Source organism: Mobula hypostoma, chromosome 16, assembly GCF_963921235.1.
Source record: "Mobula hypostoma chromosome 16, sMobHyp1.1, whole genome shotgun sequence".
NCBI classification, from domain to species: Eukaryota; Metazoa; Chordata; class Chondrichthyes; order Myliobatiformes; family Myliobatidae; genus Mobula; species Mobula hypostoma.
Window position 1 is genome coordinate 72,794,206 of NC_086112.1, and position 18,543 is coordinate 72,812,748.

General features: G+C 43.8%; 1 protein-coding gene across 4 annotated transcripts in view; it reads right to left on the bottom strand.

Annotated features, from left to right (window-relative positions):
* The window catches only part of adamts3 (ADAM metallopeptidase with thrombospondin type 1 motif, 3), a 382,283-nt gene that overhangs the window by 67,145 nt on the left and 296,595 nt on the right, over positions 1-18,543 (bottom strand). For all 4 annotated transcript variants that reach the window (XM_063069111.1, XM_063069113.1, XM_063069112.1 and 1 more), the window contains exons 11-14: positions 6,934-7,047; positions 4,537-4,682; positions 2,856-3,028; positions 2,631-2,764 (exon numbers count right to left, since the gene is read on the bottom strand). In XM_063069111.1, the coding sequence (XP_062925181.1) occupies positions 2,631-2,764; positions 2,856-3,028; positions 4,537-4,682; positions 6,934-7,047 (567 nt within the window). The remainder of the gene's footprint in view (positions 1-2,630; positions 2,765-2,855; positions 3,029-4,536; positions 4,683-6,933; positions 7,048-18,543) is intronic.

Sequence of the window (18,543 nt, forward strand, 5' to 3'; positions counted from 1 at the left end):
TATTTGGACCACTTCTTTTCATGTTAAATGTTAATGATTTGGGTGAAGGAATCGATGGCATTTTGCCAAGTTTGTGGATGATATGAAGATAGGTGGAGAGGCAGGTGATGTTGAGGAAACAGGAAGTCTGAAGAAATTCTTAAGACAGATGAGGAGAATGGGCAAAGAAGTGGCAGATGGAATACAGTGTCAGGAAGTGTATGGTCATGTACTCTGGTAGAAGGAATAAAAGCATAGACTATTTTCTAAACAGGGAAAAAATTCTTAAATCAGAGGCTCAGAGGGACTTAGGGGTCCTTGTGCAGGATTCCCTAAAGATTAACTTGCAGAGTGAATTGGTGGTAAGGAAGGCAAACTCAATGTTAGCATTAATTTCAAGAGGACTAGAATATATAATTCTAGTAATGCCGTGAGGCATTGGTCAGACTGCACTGGGAATTTTGGGCCTCTTGCTTAAGGAAGGATGTGCTGGATTGAAGAGGGTTCGGAAGAGGTTCACAAGAATGATCCAGAAATGGAATGGATAATATAAGAGGAACGTTTGATGGATCTGGTCCTGCATGCACTGGAGTTGAGAAGAATGTGGGAATCTCAAGGAAATCTAAGGAATGTTGAAAGGCCAAGGTAGAGTGGATGTGGAAAGGATGCTTCCTACAGTGGGGGAGTCTCGGACCAGAGGGCATAGACTCAGAATAGGATGTCCCTTTAGAATAGAGACGAGGAGGAATTTCTTCAGCCAGAGGGCGGTGAGTTTGTGGACGTCATTGCCACAGACATCTGTGGAGGCCAAGTCGCTGGGTATATTTAAAATGGAGGTTGATAGGTTCCCGATTAGCAAGGGTGTCAAAGGTTATGGAGAGAAGGCAGGAGAATAGGGTTGAGAGGATTGATAAATTCACATAATTGAATGGCAGTGCTTGTTTGATGGGTCAAATAGCCTAATTCTGCTCGTATGTTTGATGGTCTTATGAAATGTAGCCAGTAAATGATTGGAGTATCGGTGTAAGATCACTTTGGAGATAGTAACCAGAAGTAAATTTCAAGGTAGTTATTGAAAGGGGACAAGTATGGACCAGAAATCAGGATAGTACCCGGCAAAAGTAGATCTGGAGCAATTATTTGCAAGTTATTTACAACCACTGAGTGGGGCGCATTTAAATGTAAAATACTTTGAATCCACGGCCAATGAATTCCTGTAAGGATAAAAAGAATTGACAACAAATCCAGGCAATCCTCAAAGTCATTGAATATTGAAGGCTGAACTTAACAAGTTAGCAAGCATGTCATAGGTATGGAGAACTGAAAACAGGGAAGGCTGTTCGGAATATAGTAAGTGTAACAAGATATTTGAAAAAGAAATCAGGTGTATGAAATCCCACTGGTGGGCAGGATTGACGGAAATCCCAAAGCATTTTATAATTTATAGTTTTTAATGTATTGCTATTAGAGACCATAAGAAATATGAGCTCAGTTAGGCCATTTGGCCCATCAAGTCTGCTCCACCATTTCATCATGGCTGGTCCAATTCCATCTCGACCCCAACCTCCTGCCGCAAAACATTAAATTTCACAACCTATGTCAGTGATATTAAACCTAATTCTGAGATAAACATTTCAGCTGCAATCATAAGGGAGAAGGACACTATAACTGCAGAATCGGGTAAGAGTACAGGAACATTCTAGAACCTGTTTACATTAAAAAGGAGGAGTTTTTTGGTTTGGATGAAGGTAGCATTGTAGATGTAATCTATGTAGACTTCAGTAACTCCTTTGTCAAGGTTCTACGTATGATGTCTGGAGTGTACTGAGTGGGTACAGGGCAAGTATTAACCTGACATTAAAGTAGTATTTAGGCAAGCACTTGAATTGCCAAGGGACACATTCTATTCTGATAAACAGAATTAGTTTAGATGGTCAGCATGGACTTGGTAAAACAAAGTGCCTCCGGCTGTGCTCTATGATTCCACCAGTTACCTGGGAGAGATGTAGTTGGTCATTAGGGAATGAAATTTACGATTCAAGCAACTCAGATACAAGCTTTGAACTTCTATTTAGTTGAAGGAAATCGGTGCCTATGCAATACTAAATATTGAACTGAAATGGAAATTAATGCCAAGGAGCTGCAATGGTGGTATTGCACAGGGTTAATATTTTTAAATTAATTTTACACGGGGAAGGTTACATTAGTTCCCCATCTGCTCTGCAGACTTTCAGTCCTGAAGCTGCTGAATCTGAATAGGATGATATGGAATCAATCTAAGAAAGATGTTAAGGAATAACCAAATGCAGAATTGTTCCTTAAACTCACACAAAAGGTACATATGTTTTTGTTTAGAGACAGTACGCGAAATTCTGATCTTTCGAGCCACGGCATGACTTAACCGGAAACTGATCATTGGACAATGTACAATGACTCATTAACCTACTAACCAGCACTGTGGGAGGAAATACGAGCACCCAGGGAAATCCATTCAAGAATCCTTGCATCAGAAAATGGACTAAAATACCAACTCAACAACTTGCACTTTTCAACAGTCAAATCAGAGAACTACCTTAAAAGCCGCTTTACTTGCATAGATAATATGAAGACATTGCATGTAAATGATGGAGCCAAGGTAGAATTTTACTCACCACACATTCCCCTCTAACACAGATGCTGTAGGAATCTTTATAGGAACAGCGGGTACCATCATGAACCAACTGTTTCATGTAGACAATTCCTCCCATTTCTTTGGATTGACAATATAGATGGCATTTCTTTATTGCTAATAAGAATCAAGACAATTAGATTGCTTTAAATGTATCAAATGTTTTTGAAACTTGTTTTCTTAAATACAAAGATTGCATTTAACGTACAGTCAGGATGTTCATATGGAAGCCAGTGATGTTTGGTATTCTGATACTCATAGTATGAGTTCCTTTGTTGACATTGTTGAGCTCGGAAGTCTTCATAATGTGGACAATCTTCTTTGTTACACAATTGATATTCATAGTTTAGACCAGGACAATCCTGACCACCGTTGGCAGGCCTAATGACAATAATGCAATAACATTATTATTGACAAAGGATGACTGGCAAGTTTTACAAGTGCTATCAAATCAGTGAAACATTTTGCAATTAGAACTCCTCGACCTCTCCTCTCCAAATAGGTCACGCCATCTGCATCGATCCTGCACCACCATCCCGGCTCATCCCCCGAACTCGCCTCGCCATTGCTCACCCCCTCACTGACTGCAGTGATAGTTTAGCACAATTTACCCCAGAAAAGGCATTCTTGGAGATGTTTTTAGTCAGATTTTTTTTTAACTTTTTAAACTACCAGTGAGCTGTTGCATGCATTCAGTAGCACCATCTTAACTGGAAGTTAATTATATATTATTCATCTTTAAGAAGCTCTACACAATCAAAGTCATTCACAAGGTCATATTTGTAATTATATGCAATCTGTGCTCAAGGCAATAGTTTGTCAAATTTCACTAAAACACAATTACGATGTAATCTATGCATGTTCATGCTATGTGCCCACGATACTGTTGCAAATAACTCTTTGATTCACCCGTGTATAGAAGTGTTTGTGCAATATAACAATAAATGAGCTTGGCTTTGATGCATCCCTGTTGCAGAAGCCACTTTCTGTCTTTTAATTAATACCTCATAATTTCCAGTGTAGCTTCCCCTCTCTTATTTAAAAAAAACATACAAATCCTTTAATTGATTGACAACATGGGAACGGACCCCTTGGCCTGCTGAGCCCGCACTGCCTTTTAATGTTCCTCATTCCCTGACAATCTCAACTCCCATCTGTGGATCCCAGGCAGAAAGTGCAAACTCTAGACAGACAGGAGTGAACCTCAGCTGCTGGAGTGTTGAAGCAGCAGCTCCATTGTCCAGGCTCCTTAGACTCTCAGCAATAACAACTGCCTCATTTTGCTGGGTTTCTGCATACTAAGGAAATTAAGCAATATGAAGCTAGTGAAGGAGTGTGGTACTGAGGCAAAAACACAACCGTAACATTTTGAATGGTGGTAGGTGGATTGCTGGGGCAATTTGTCACCCTTAGGAGACAAATAGGAGAGCAGTTCAGCATACAGCTGGCATCTGAACAAGCAAGTGGTCTTTTGCTGTTTCCAAATCAGAGATAACCATGATAGCAATTTTGTGGAGTAAATGCATTTGAATTTCGAGATTTTCTTTTGGTTTTCACAGTCTGGCATTAGACCAAAATGAAACACTCATTAAACCTGCCAAAAATGAATGAAATCCAAAATCTATGATGCAGAATCCATTTGAAGTATGGAAGAAAGAGATTATATTAGAAACTACAGCAACTTCTCCCAACAGTATGAAGTAATATTTCCAGAAAAATTCAGTGAGTTGTGGATTATTTTCTGCAAACCAGAAACACAGAGCAAATCTGTAATTTACACAAGGTTTGATTATTCAGGGAAATTACTCAATCTCCACAATTATTGAGACAGCACACTATCAAAACACTCTGCCTTTAATAAGACATTCATCATTCCTGACATCACTTACGCTGGGTTATTGCACTGGCGAGTTCGAAATCGGACGCCCGATCCACAGGTGCGAGAACAGGACCCGAGTTTGCTCCACGATCCCCAGTTACCATCCTGCTTTAACTGCTCTGAGGTCTTCCACAAACAGTGACCCTGGTAGCACCACTGTTCAAACCAAACACCTTCAGTATCAGGCAGTGCATTATCGAGAAGGCTAACTATAAATACATGCAGATTAATTACACAGCACATACACTGGCGGCTAACACATAAATGATTTGTTACAGTGTTTGTTAAACTATGCCTAATGACCCAACATATGCGCTGACGAGGCAGCTTCAGTCCACCTTGTCTGTGTGCATACTTGTGCTCAGGGCATGGCCTGCATTCATGATGGTGACACCAAGCTTTCATGCTCTAAAGTTCAATGTTTCCGTCTTATTATCTTCATTGGTGATTGTTTTGTGGCCACGCACCAGCCAGCCTACTTGATCCACAGGTGCTCATTCAGTCTGGGGTCTCTGTGCTAAGTTATATTTCCCAGGCTTCTCTCATCTTCTAACAACATAGAAAATGGCCCCCAGTGACTCTGGTTCAATTCTGCCGCAGTCTGTAAGGAGTTTGTACCTTCTCCCTTGACCGTGTGGGTTTCCTCCCACTCTCCAAAGATACAAGGATTAGCAGGTTAATTGGTCACTTGTTGTAACTGGGGAGGCGCAGGCGAGGTGGGTGAAAGTTAAGCCGGTTAGCCCATCCAGTCAATGCAGTCTCACAATGCTCCCAACTATTCTCTTTACTGCTGTGTAACCTATTATCTTTTAAATATCCAGCTACTCCTCCTCCCCTCCCGCACTCTCCTACCACCCAGCTACACTTGAAATAATTGACAATAGCCAATTAACAGATGAACTACAGATCTTTGGAAACTCGGCGATACTGGACCACAGAGGGGAGCCCATGCGATCACATGAAGAGCGTTTTATAGCGGAGTTTAGGAATGAGGCTGGGTCTGTGCAGTCACGAGGCAGCACTATTAACTACTGTGGCACCTTCCCACCCTGCTCGGAACAATAATTCCCTTCAACAATAAAATTGCTGAAAACAACTAAAATGTCAAATGATTGACCACATGAGAGACCATAAATTTTTAAACAGATCTAGTACACACAGTTGGTCACCAGGAAAACCCAATCACAGCTAGGTACAACAAAGTAGTGAGTCATTCCTTTCGGCTCCTCAAACAGAAAAGTGGAAGCAAGTCCTCTAATTTCCATTACCACCCTGCAAGTGCATTGCTACAATGTACGGCATTACAGAGCGAGTGCTTTGGATTGGGTTGTCATCGAGCCGGAGAGAAACAGAGCAGAGGCACATGTCAATTACTCAGTTACACCAACCCTACACTAACCCAGATATTTTTATTCTTCCCTGATTCCCAGGACCTCCGCACAGTTTCTACAAATACCTATAAACACGAGACAATTTACAGTGGCTAATTAACCCACCAATTCACACATGTTTGGGGTGTGAGAGGAACCCCAGCTGGTCACAGAGAGAAGATGTGCAGTCTATGCTAGATAACACTGAGTTCAGGACTGAGCCTGGTCTCTATACTGGTGGCACAGTGCATCTGTTAGCTGCAAGACTGCAGCCAGATTTTCTTTCTGTACTCTGCCTCTGGCCACCAGTTTTGTTTGGTGACACCCTCTTCATGTTCATTTCTGACTTCTGCTCTTGTTCAATGTAGCACAGAATTCGGAAAGAGCTGGAGGTCAGGGATGGAGCACAAACATACTCGGGTGGAGACCAATGTGGTTTGTATCCTGACAACGTGTTAGCAGGTGTAATGCAATTCATTTAAGTGAGGTCACCAACCTTAAATGCAAGAGCAAGTTTTTTGAATACATGAGGTAATATCGACATCATTAACTGTTTCCTTGGGTCCTATTTCTATTCCAGCAATAGCAGTGAGTATGGGATTCACAAGGAATTCCAGCTTACTTGTTATCTAGTTCTGATTAACAAAGTAGTTACAAAGACTCAAACAGGAGGAAATCTGCAGATGCTGCAAATTCAAGCAACACACACAAAATGCTGGTGAACGCAGCAGGCCAGGCAGCATCTATAGGAAGAAGCACAGCTGACATTTCAGGCTGAGACCCTTAGTCAGGACTAACTGAAAGAAGAGATAGAAATGTCGACTGTGCTTCTTCAGACTTTAAAGTTGTGAAAAACTTTATAGATAATGAACAAGGGATGCAGAGAGGATATCTGATATGGTGAGGTGGCACCACTGTATGAGCAGAAGATACAGTATACTGCATTTTCCTCACCACCATGACCTTGTTACCCTAGCAGTGGAGAATTAGGTCTGCTGGTAACTACAGCATACAGCTGTGTCTCACAGCTGCCTCACCTTTCCAGGTGCACACTCCGTTCCGTCCAAGGGAGGTCCTTTCTTCGTCTTGCAGAAGAATGGATTTTCAGGGTGGCTGCACCACAGCTGCTTACATGGATCAAAGGTGCGAAACTGTAATGCAAGGAAACAAAATTACCTTCTGTCTTAGAACACACATCAAAGTTGCTGGTGACTGCAGCAGGCCAGGCAGCATCTCTAGGAAGAAGTACAGTCGACTTTTCGGGCCAAGACCCTTCGTCAGGACTAACTGAAGGAAGAGCTAGTAAGAGATTTGAAAGTTGGAGGGGGAGATCCAAAATGATAGGAGAAGACAGGAGGAGAAGGGATGGAGCCAAGAGCTGGACAGGTGATAGGCAAAAGGGATACGAGAGGATCATGGGACAGGAGGCCCAGGAAGAAGGAAAAGGGGGAGGGGGGGAAAATACCAGAACAGATACCAGTGTAGGTTTGGCACATAGATAGTTCCACAAAGCCAACAAAAAGGCAGGCATAGCTAGGACCCATACTGGTCCCCATAGCTACACTTTTAGTTTGGAGGAAGTTGGAGGAGCCAAAGGAGAAATTATTAAGAGTAAGGACTAATTCCACTAGATGGAGCAGGGTGGTGGTAGAGGGAAACTGGTCAGATCTGGAATCCAAAAAGAAGCGGAGAGCTTTGAGACCTTCCTGATGGGGGATGGAAGTATATAGGGACTGGACATCCATGGTGAAAATAAAGTGGTGGGGGCCAGGGAACTTAAAATCATCAAAAAGTCTCAGAGTGTGAGAAATGTCACGAACATAGGTAGGAAGGGATTGAACAAGGGGGGATAAAACCGTGTTGAGGTATGCAGAAACGAGTTCGGTGGGGCAGGAGCAAGCTGAGACAATAGGTCTGCCAGGACAGGCAGGTTTGTGGATCTTGGGTAGGAGGTAGAAACGGGAAGTGCGGAGTGTGGGAACTATAAGGTTGGTAGCAGTGGATGGGAGATCCCCTGAGCAGATAAAGTCGGTGATGATGTGGGAGACAATGGCCTGGTGCTCCTCAGTGGCGTCATGATCGAGGGGTAAATAAGAGGAGGTATCCGCGAGTTGTCGCTGTGCCTCGGCAAGGTAGAGGTCGGTACGCCAGACTACAACAGCAACCCCCTAATCGGCGGGTTTAATAGTAAGGTTAGGATTAGTGCGGAGGGAGTGGAGAGCAGAGCGTTCTGAAGGAGTGAGGTTGGAATGGGAACAAGGTGCAGTGAAGTCGAGACGGTTGATGTCCCGTCGGCAGTTAGCGATAAAGAGATCCAGAGCAGGCAGAAGACCAGAGCGGGGTGTCCATGAAGAAGAGGAGGGTTGAAGACGGGAGAAGGGGTCATCGGTGAGGGTGGAAGAGTCCTTGCTGAAGAAGTAGGCTCGGAGACGGAGACGGCGGAAGAAGAGTTCCGCATCATGGCGAACACGGAACTCACTGAGGTGTGGGCGAAGGGGGACAAACGTGAGGCCCTTACTAAGGACAGAGCGTTCTGCCTCCGACAGTTGAAGGTCGGAGGGGATGGTAAAGACCCGGCACGGATGAGAGCTGGGATCAGAGGGGGGAGGGGGAGGCTGGGGGTGTCAATGGAGAGGGGAGGGTTGGGGTGAGAGGAAGATGGAGCCTCTGAGGGCCCAGGAGTTGACGGTGGGATCTGAGGAAGACGGGGCTGCGGAGTGATGGTGGGGGAAGGGGAAACGGGAGTCACAACAGCAGCACATAAAGACCCGGCCTGGAGTTCAAGGCTGGAGTCGCAGTTGGTGGTTGCGTAATCGCTGTGAAGGTGACCATGGTCGTTGCTGGAGTCCGGGTTTTGAATATGTCCTGAGGTGTTGGAGCCGGCGAGATCAATGGCAGGAGCCGCAATCTGAAGTTCATGCCTGCTAGTTTCATCACCAGCAGGCTCTGTGGTCTGCAGATGTAAGATCTTGAGATCTTTGCCTAAAATGACAAAGTCAAAAAAACGGCGATTGCAGGCGTGGATCCGACGGAGGATGAAATAACGGGTAGGACCATTACAGACGGCGAAGAAAGTGTCCCGAAGGTGTGGAAAAGTCTGGGACCTCGCGGGATCTGGGAACACGAGGGGAAGGGTCCTCGTGTTTACCTTTTAGCTTACAAGCCACGTTTCAACAATTAATTGAATGCTATTATTTATAATGCTAAGGTTGCTAATTAAAATATATTTGGCTGCTCATGTTGAAAATGAAATGGTAAATACATTTATAAATTAATATATCCAGTTTGAAGGTAACAGTGTTGGTCAAAGGGTCTAAATAGGGCCAATGAAATGCTCATGCTAATCAAACTCCTCATGAAACTAGAGTGTAAATGAGGCTTTTAAATTGTCATTGATGCATGTTTCCATCTGCTGACAGTCTGTAATAGTAAAGAGATAATGAGGACCTAATATTACGATGCAGTTTTTCCCATTTGCATTCTCATCTGACTCAACACTACCTTGGAAGTGCAGTGGAGGTGACAGTCATACAAATACAGCAGGGAAACAGGCTGATCGCTTCGCTCCACATGGAAACAGACCGTTCACTTTGCCCCACGTCGGAACAGGCCAATCGCTTTGCCACATGCTGAAACAGGTCCTTCGCTTCGCCCCACGCGGAAACAGGCTGTTCGCCTCACCTCACGCGGAAACAGGTCCTTCGCTTCGCTCCACACTGAAGCAGGCCATTCACCTCGCCTCACGCAAGAACAGGCCGTCCCCTTCGCCCCACGCTGAAACAGGCCGTTCGCTTTGCCCCACACGGGGACAGACCGATCGCTTCGCCCCACATGGAAACAGGCCGTTCCCTTCGCCCCATGCTGAAACAGGCCGATCGCTTCGCCCCACATGGAAACAGGCCGTTCACCTCGCCTCACGCGGGAACAGGCCGATTGCTTCGCTCCACCCGGGAACAGCCCGATCGCTTTGCCCCACATGGGAACAGGCCGATCGCTTTGCCCCACGCGGGAACAGGCCGATCACTTCGTCCCACATGGGAACAGGCCGATCGCTTTGCCCCACATGGGAACAGGCCGATCGCTTTGCCCCACGCGGGAACAGGCCGATCACTTCGTCCCACATGGGAACAGGCCGATCGCTTTGCCCCACATGGGAACAGGCCGATCGCTTTGCCCCACGCGGGAACAGGCCGATCACTTCACCTCACGCGGAAACAGGCCGATCACTTCACCTCACGCGGAAACAGGCCGATCACTTCGCACCACCCGGGAACAGGCCGATCGCTTCGTCCCACACGGGAACAGGCAGATCGCTTTGCCCCACGTGGAAACAGGCCGATCGCTTTGCCCCACGCGGGAACAGGCCAATCGCTTTGCCCCACGTGGGAACAGGCCGATCGCTTTGCCCCACATGGGAACAGGCCGATCGCTTTGCCCCACGCGGGAACAGGCCGATCACTTCACCTCACGCGGAAACAGGCCGATCACTTCGCACCACCCGGGAACAGGCCGATCGCTTCGTCCCACACGGGAACAGGCAGATCGCTTTGCCCCACGTGGAAACAGGCCGATCGCTTTGCCCCACGCGGAAACAGGCTGTTCACTTCACTCCACACAGAAACAGGCTGTTCACTTCACTTCACACAGAAGCAGATTGTTCACTTCACAAGGCCCTCACTGACCATAATTTCCCATTTGCACTTACCCACACTCCCTTCAACTTCCCCAGAGACTACCGGTCACCTACACACTCGGGGAAATTAATCTACCACCCCAAATATCTTCTCTCCTGGTATTTCCTGGAGCAAATCCATGCGGTGATATGGTCAGGGTGGAATCAGGGTCTCTGGTGGACTGGTGTTGTGAGGCAGTGACTCAAGTAGCTCCAGCCCAGTGGCACAGCTCCATGGATAGTACTGCAAGACTGATGCTTTGTCTTCCTTCTACTAAGACATGACACTGGGAGAACTGGTACAAGGGCTTTGACAGGGAAGAATTCATAGAATACATTTGTTTGATTTTCTGAAGCACGATGCAAGAGTCATTGGGATATACAGCACAGAATTTGCCTCTTTAACCCAACTCAACTACACGAACAAAGACATCACTTTTAGGTAGACACATTTGCCTATGCTCGGCTCATATTTCTCTGAGTTTTTTTCGAGTTGTGCATCTGTCTGAACATCTTTTGAGCATTGCAATTGTACATGCATATACCACTTCTCCTAGTAATTCATTCCACATATCCACCATATTTTGTGTGAAAAGTTTGCCACTCAGGTCTCAAATCTTTCCCGTCACCTTAAACCTATGCCCTCCAGATTTAGATTCCACTGCATTGTAGAAGGACAGTCACTATCCACCTTATTCATACCCCTCAGGATCTTCTACACCTCCAAGGTCACTACTTAGCTTCCGAAGCTCTGGGGAAGTGAAGCCCCAGCCTATCCAAACTCTCCTCATATCTCAAACACTACATCCCTGTGAACCTTACCTGCACTCTCTATAGCTTAGTCACATCCTTCCTAAAATGAAAATTCCACACACAATCAGAATCAGAATCAGATTTATCATCTCCGGCATGTGACGTGAAATGCAGTACATAATCTAGCAGAGAGAAAAAATAATAAATAAAATAAAAAAAATAAATAAACAAGTAATCAATTAGGTATATTGAATATATTAAAAAAAGTGCAAGAACAGAAATACTGTATCTTAAAAAAAGTGAGGTAGTGTCCGAAGATTCAATGTCCACTTAGAAATCGGATGGCAGAGGGGAAGAAGCTGTTCCTGAATCACTGAGTGTGTGCCTTCAGGCTTCTGTACCTCCTACCTGATGGTAACAGTGAGTAAAGGGCATGCCCTGGGTGCTGGAGGTCCTTAATAATGGATGCTGCCTTTCTGAGACACTACTCATAGAAGATGCCCTAGGTACTTTGTAGGCTAGTACCCAAGATGGAGCTGACTAGATTTACAACCTTGCAGTTTCTTTCGGTCCTGTGCAGTAGCCCCTGCATACCAGACAGTGATGCAGCCTGTCAGAATGCTCTCCACGGTACAGCTATAGAAGTTTTTGAGTGTATTTGTTGACACGCCAAATCTCTTCAAACTCCTAATAAAGTATAGCCGCTGTCTAGCCTTCTTTATAACTACATCAATATGTTTGGACCAGGTTAGATCCTCAAAGATCTTGACACTCAGGAACTTGAAGCTGCTCACTCTCTCCACTTCTGATCCCTCTATGAGGATTATGTGTTCCTTCGTCTTACCCTTCCTGATGTCCACAATCAGCTCTTTTGTCTTATTGACGTTGAGTGCCAGGTTGTTGCTGTGACACCACTCCACTAGTTGGCATATCTCACTCCTGTACACCCTCTCATCACCACCTGAGGTTCTACCAACAATGGTCACATCAACAGCAAATTTATAGATGGTATTTGAGCTATGCCTAGCCACACAGTCATGTGTATACAGAGAGTAGAGCAGTGGGCTAAGCACACACATCTGAGGTGCGCCAGTGTTGATCGTCAGCAAGAACGATATGTTATGACCAATCTGCACAGACTGTGGTCTTCTGGTTAGGAAGTTGAGGATCCAATTGCAGAGGGAGGTACAGAGGCCCAGAATTCTGCAACTTATCAATCAGGATTGTAGGAATATGGTATTAAATGCTGAGCTACAGGTGATGAGCAGAATCCTGACATAGGTGTTTGTGTTGTCCAGGTGGTCTAAAGCCACGTGGAGAGCCATTGAGATTCTGTCTGCCATTGACCTATTATGGCGATAGACAAATTGCAATGGGTCCAGGTCCTTGCTGAGGCAGGAGTTCAATCTAGTCATAACCAACCTCTCAAAGCATTTCATCACTGTCGATGTGAGTGCTACCGGGTGATAGTCATTAATCTCATCAATGTGTTATACAGCTGTAACATGGCATTACAATCTGACTGTGTATACCAAATGTCGTCTTCATTTCCCTACTGACCTTTGTCACTACTTTCAGCAAACTATGTACTTCTTCACCTAGCTCTGTCTTCTACAGCAACCACAAATCCCTGATAGTTACTGTGTAAGCCCTACTGAGTTCACCATCTTAAAATACAACACTTCACATGGGTGAAGTTAAAATTCATCTGCCATTTTTCGCCTCACTTTGAGTTGATTTAGATCTATTTGTAACTTTACACAACTGTTTCCATTGTCCATTAAAACATCATTGTTGATTCCACCAGTGAATTTACTTCAACGCCATTGACATTCTCATTTAAATCATTCATACAGATGACAATAAGCAGTAAACCTATCCCCAATCCTTGTCACTAGTCACATGCCTCCAGACTGAAAGTTGCCCTACATTACCATCAAACCAACTGGTATCTATTTAGTTAGTTGACCTTGAATATCCCGTAATCTAACCTTCCAGAACAGTTCATCAAGGGATATTGTTAAGTGTATTGGTGAAGTCCCTACAGACAAAGTCTTTTCTACTGCCTTTATCAATTCTCCTGATCACTTCTTCAAGTGATTGCTGGAGCCATGTTGACTGTTCCAAATCAGTCTTTGCCTTTCCAAATACAGATAGATCATGTCTCTCAGCGTCTCCTTCAGTTACCTTCCTACCATTGACGTTAGACTCATCAATGTGTAATTACTTGGCTGGTCATTCCAGCCCTTCTTAAATAAAAGCACAACATTAGTCACACTCCATTCCTCCAATACTTAACAATGATACAAATATCTCTGCTATGGCTCCAGCAATCTATCACTGGCTTCCCACAATGTCCTGGGATATACTTGGTCCTCCCTTGTAATATGAATATGTTTCAAGACATAGTTATTCTCTTCCCTGAATTCCCTAGTTGGAAAAACCCTTTGGGGACAATGATCATAGTTCAATAAACTTCAAGATTGTCTAGGAAAAAGATAAATGTAGTCCTCAAGTTTGGGTCTTCAATCGGGGCAAGGCAGAGTTTGATTGTGTCAGACAGGACCTGAAACTGCTAGAGGGGAAACATCTGACAAGTGGGAGGCATTAAAAGTGAAACAGTAGCCATTCAATTTCAGCATGTTTTGGTAAGGGTAGGAGGTAAAAATGGTAATCTGGTTAAAAAAGGTTTTATCAAGGAAAAGATGGAGGTCAATGTCAGGTATAGGAAACTGAATGAATCACTTTAAGTCTGTAAGGGATACTGAAGAAAACTTAGAAAAACAATTAGGAGGACAATCTTTTCTAAGTACAGTAGGTTAGAAACAAAGGGATGAATATGATACCAGAGGGGTAATCTATGCATGGAGACGAGATTTGAGCGACATCGTAAATGAATGCTTCTCATTGGTATTCATTGGAAGATGAGTTAAGGGAAGAATATGCTGATATTGTGTGGCATATCTGGTCTTGGGAAGGAGGAAATGCGAGAAATATTGGAGAATATTAGGCTCAATTCTTTACTCTGCTCTTAGAACTAGCTGCAGCCTAGCTTCCAGCTTCTGTTCAAATGAATTCAACACAGTGAGTTGGTTGATAAAGCTTACGTCATGACCCAACATGCACTCATAGGAATGGATTAGGGGGTTATGGAGTAAATGGGACTAACTTGGAGAGGCACCTTGGTTGACATGGACCACTGGGCTGAGGGCTTGTTTCTCTGCTGGATGACTTTGACTATAAATTCCAAAGAGGGGATGGGATCTGTCTCAAGACGTTAAGGGATGGAAGGGAGGAGATAAGAACCCCAACAATCTCCTCATGGAGATTTTTGCATTTTCATTAGCCATGGATGAGTATAGATAATTTTGTCTCCTTATTTAAAAAGGGCAGCAGTAATAAATCCAGCCTATCCAATCTACCCTTATAAATAAAATCCTCTATCCCAGGCAACATCCTAGTGAAGTTCTTCTGCACACTTTCCAATTCTACCACTTGTAGTATGGTGGCTAGAACTGTACAAATGCTCCAAGATTATGAGAGAGAGGAATTAGAATCACTTGCAAATCGGGATTGATAGGAGAAATCATCATGTGTAATGAGAATGTCTTACAAATCAGATTGAATGTTTGAGCAGGTAACCAAGTAGATTGATCAGGGCGGAGTGGTAGATAATAGTTTGCATGGACCTTAGTAAGGCATTTGACAAGGCCAAGTATAGTGGGCTGGTCCAGAACGATAGGGCACATGGAATCTGAGGCATGTTGCCAAACTAATTCCAAAATTGGCTGGTTTTAGGAGTCAGAGGTATTGGTGGATGGATGTTTTTCCTGACTGGAAATTTATAACAAGTGCTGTACTGTAGGTACCAGTGTAAGGACATTTGTTGGATACATACATGACTACAATGTTTTAATCTGATGAAAAGGTTTTGATGCAAGATAAGAAACACCAACAATTCCCTTTCCTCTAAAGATGCTGATCAATACACTGAGTTCTTCCAGCAGTATTTTTTTAAAATTTGCTGAGATCTTTGTCATTTGTGATGTATACAGAAGTCCTGAACAGTAAAGTAAGGATTATGATAGCTAAATTTGCAGAAGGCACAAACATTGGTGAAGTTGAGATAATGAAGTAGGTTGTACAAGGATTCAGAGTGCATAGATCAGCTGAAAAGTTGAGTAGACTGGTGGCAAGAGGAATTTAATCAAGGCAAGTATGAGAAAATGCATTTGTGATGTCAAATCCGGGTAGGTTATGGAGTGTAAATACCCAGGATTTCAGTAGCATTGACTGACAGGGGAGCCGAGGGGTGCAGATCCATTGTTCCCTGGAAGTGTCAGCATAGGACAGTGAGAAAGGTACTTGGTGTGCCTGCTTTCATGGTTGGAGATACTGAGTACCTATTAGGACATCATGTTGCAGCTATACAAAGTATTAGTTAGACTGCACCAAGAACGCCATATATAGTTCTGGTTACCAGACAACAGGAAGGATGTGGTGGCTGATGACAGAGTGCAGAAGAGATTCACCAGCAGGTTACTTGGAATTGAGGGCTACAGTTATGAAGAGAGGTTGATTAGGCTGCAAACATTCTCAAAAGGCTGAGAGGTTATTGAAGTTAATTAAATTGTGAGTGTCACAGATGGTCAGAATCTTAAACCCAAGACAGAGGAGTCTATAACCAGAGGGTGAGAGGTGAAGAATTTAAAGGAGGTCTGAGGAGTTAATTTTTCATAGAGTGCGATGAATATCTGCAGTGAGGTACCGGTGAGGGCAGAAAGTATTACAACATTTAGAAGGTGTTTGGACAGGTTCTTGGATAGAAAGGTCTGGCGAGATGTAAATATTGGAACTCTTCAAATATTCAAACACTTTCAAATATTGTAACTGTTGTATGTAGTAACTTATTCACGGTAGCAGCATGTGCATTCAAATGTAACATAAAAGAGTTGTGAACTTCTGTCAAATTTAACAAACATGGATAATGTGCACCATTCATTTTTTTTGTGCAATGCTATATTTTGCCAGTTAGGCACTCTCAAATCAAACATTTAGTACCAAATCCTATACGGTGGTGTCTGAAAAGAGGATGCTGTCTAAGTTGCATGCCATCTTGGACAATGTCTCCCATCCACTACATAATGTACTGGGTGGGCACAGGAGTACATTCAGTCAGAGACTCATTCCACCGAGATGCAGCACAAAGCGTCATAGGAAGTCATTCCTGCCTGTGGCCATCAAACTTTACAACTCCTCTCTTGGAGGGTCAGACACCCTGAGCCAGTAGGCTGGTCCTGGATTTATTTCATAATTTACTGGCAAAATTTACACATTACTATTTAACTATTTATCGTTCTATTACTATTTATTATTTATGGTGCAACTGTAACGAAAACCAATTTCCCCCGGGATCAATAAAGTATGACTATGACTATGACTTGTTTTAAAAGTCCATATGGAATTATGGTTTCAAACTTGTGTTTTTGGAAATGATTAGTTGAGATTTGAGAAAAAGAAAAATATGATTTAATAATGCTCATTACAAAGCTGCAAGCTGAAATTAACAAAACATCTGTGTCCTTCCCTGTTACTTATTTCTGACCTCATTTTCCAGTGTGTAATAGCATCCCGTGCTCTTCATGCTACCAGGACCCCTATTTGATAACTAATTCCCTACATTTGGAAAACAAAAATGTAAGTTAGGTTATTGCTTTGCTAAACACCTCCACTTTTTCTACAGTTATAATCAATCCTAAGCTCTGGATCTGTTTGAAAATCAATGCCCATTTTATTCCGTGTTGCCATGGCTTCCCAATGACAAAGAGCAGGAAGAATCCCTTTGCAACAACCAGCAGAACTCAGTCACTCTCCACCCTCCGTGCTCTCCACATGTGTGCTACTGCAATAATGCTCATGTCAAGCTTAGGAAGAGCAACTAATCTTTTGTATCAGATGATTTACAAACTTCTGACTTTAACATTGACCCTAACAACTTCAAACTTAGACCACTGTTCCGGGGGGGGGGGGGGGGGTGACAAATGGAAAATAGCATTTAAAACACTGACATGCCCTTCGGCATTGCTAACACCCCAGCAGTTTTCTAGGCCTTTGTAAACGATGTGCTCTGGGTTGCTCTCCACAAGTATGCCTTCACCTACCTGGATAACAGCCTAATTTTCTCAAGGTCTATAGAGGAGCACTTCGCCCGCATCTGAGATATCTCAGAGGCTTCTAGATCATGAATTTAAAGTCAAGCTGGAGAAGATGGAAAAATTTCATGTAACCATTATTGGGTTTTATCATCTCATCTCAAGATGACTAACACAGAATTAGTCAGAGACTGTCCAAAACTATCCAATATGAAACAAGTCCAACGGGAAAGTTCATCAAGAACTTCAGCTCCCCTGCGAGCACCCATTCAGAGATCCACGGGCCCTTTTGTTGAGACGACAGAAGCAGAGGCTGCTTTTGTAAAACTTGCACAGTGGTTCACAACAGCTCCAATTTTGGTTTCACCTAACCTGGACCTGGAGGTAGGCACCTCAGACATTGAAGTTTTCTCCCAATGGACACCTTTGGACAATAAACTGCACCCTTGTGTATTCTTCTCCAGGTGGCTATTCTTGGTAGAGGTGAACTATGACATCAGAAATAGAAAGATGTTTGCGGTCAAGTTGGCATTGAATGAATGGCGTCACAGGCTTGAGGGGGCCGAGAACCTTTTTAGTATATGGACAGACCACAAAAACCTGAGGCCAAAAGACTGAATTTCCAGGCAGAATAGGTGGTCTCTTTTCTTTAACTGGGTCAATTTTGTTCTGACCTTTCCACTGGGGCCAAAGAATCCAAAACCAGATGCCTTATTTTGTCAGTTCGACAAACCCAAAAGAGAGGTGCAGTCTAACACCATTTTGTCCGAAGCAAAGGTGATAGTGCCAATTCAGTGGGGAGATCGATACAATTGTTCTCAAGGCCCAGGTGCAAGGAGAGATTCCCAAGGATGATCCTCTAAGCTGCCTGTTCATCCCAAATTCTGTAAGGTCTAAGGTACTTCAATGGGGACAGGTATCTAGAATGACCATTCACCAAGGGGCCAGAACCCTCGAGTTCATTAAGAGAAGATCCCGGTGGCCTGGAATGGCTAAAGAGGTCCAACAATATGTGCAGGAATGCGAGATGTGCGCTCAGATTAAGGAGCCACACACCCTACCTCAGGGGC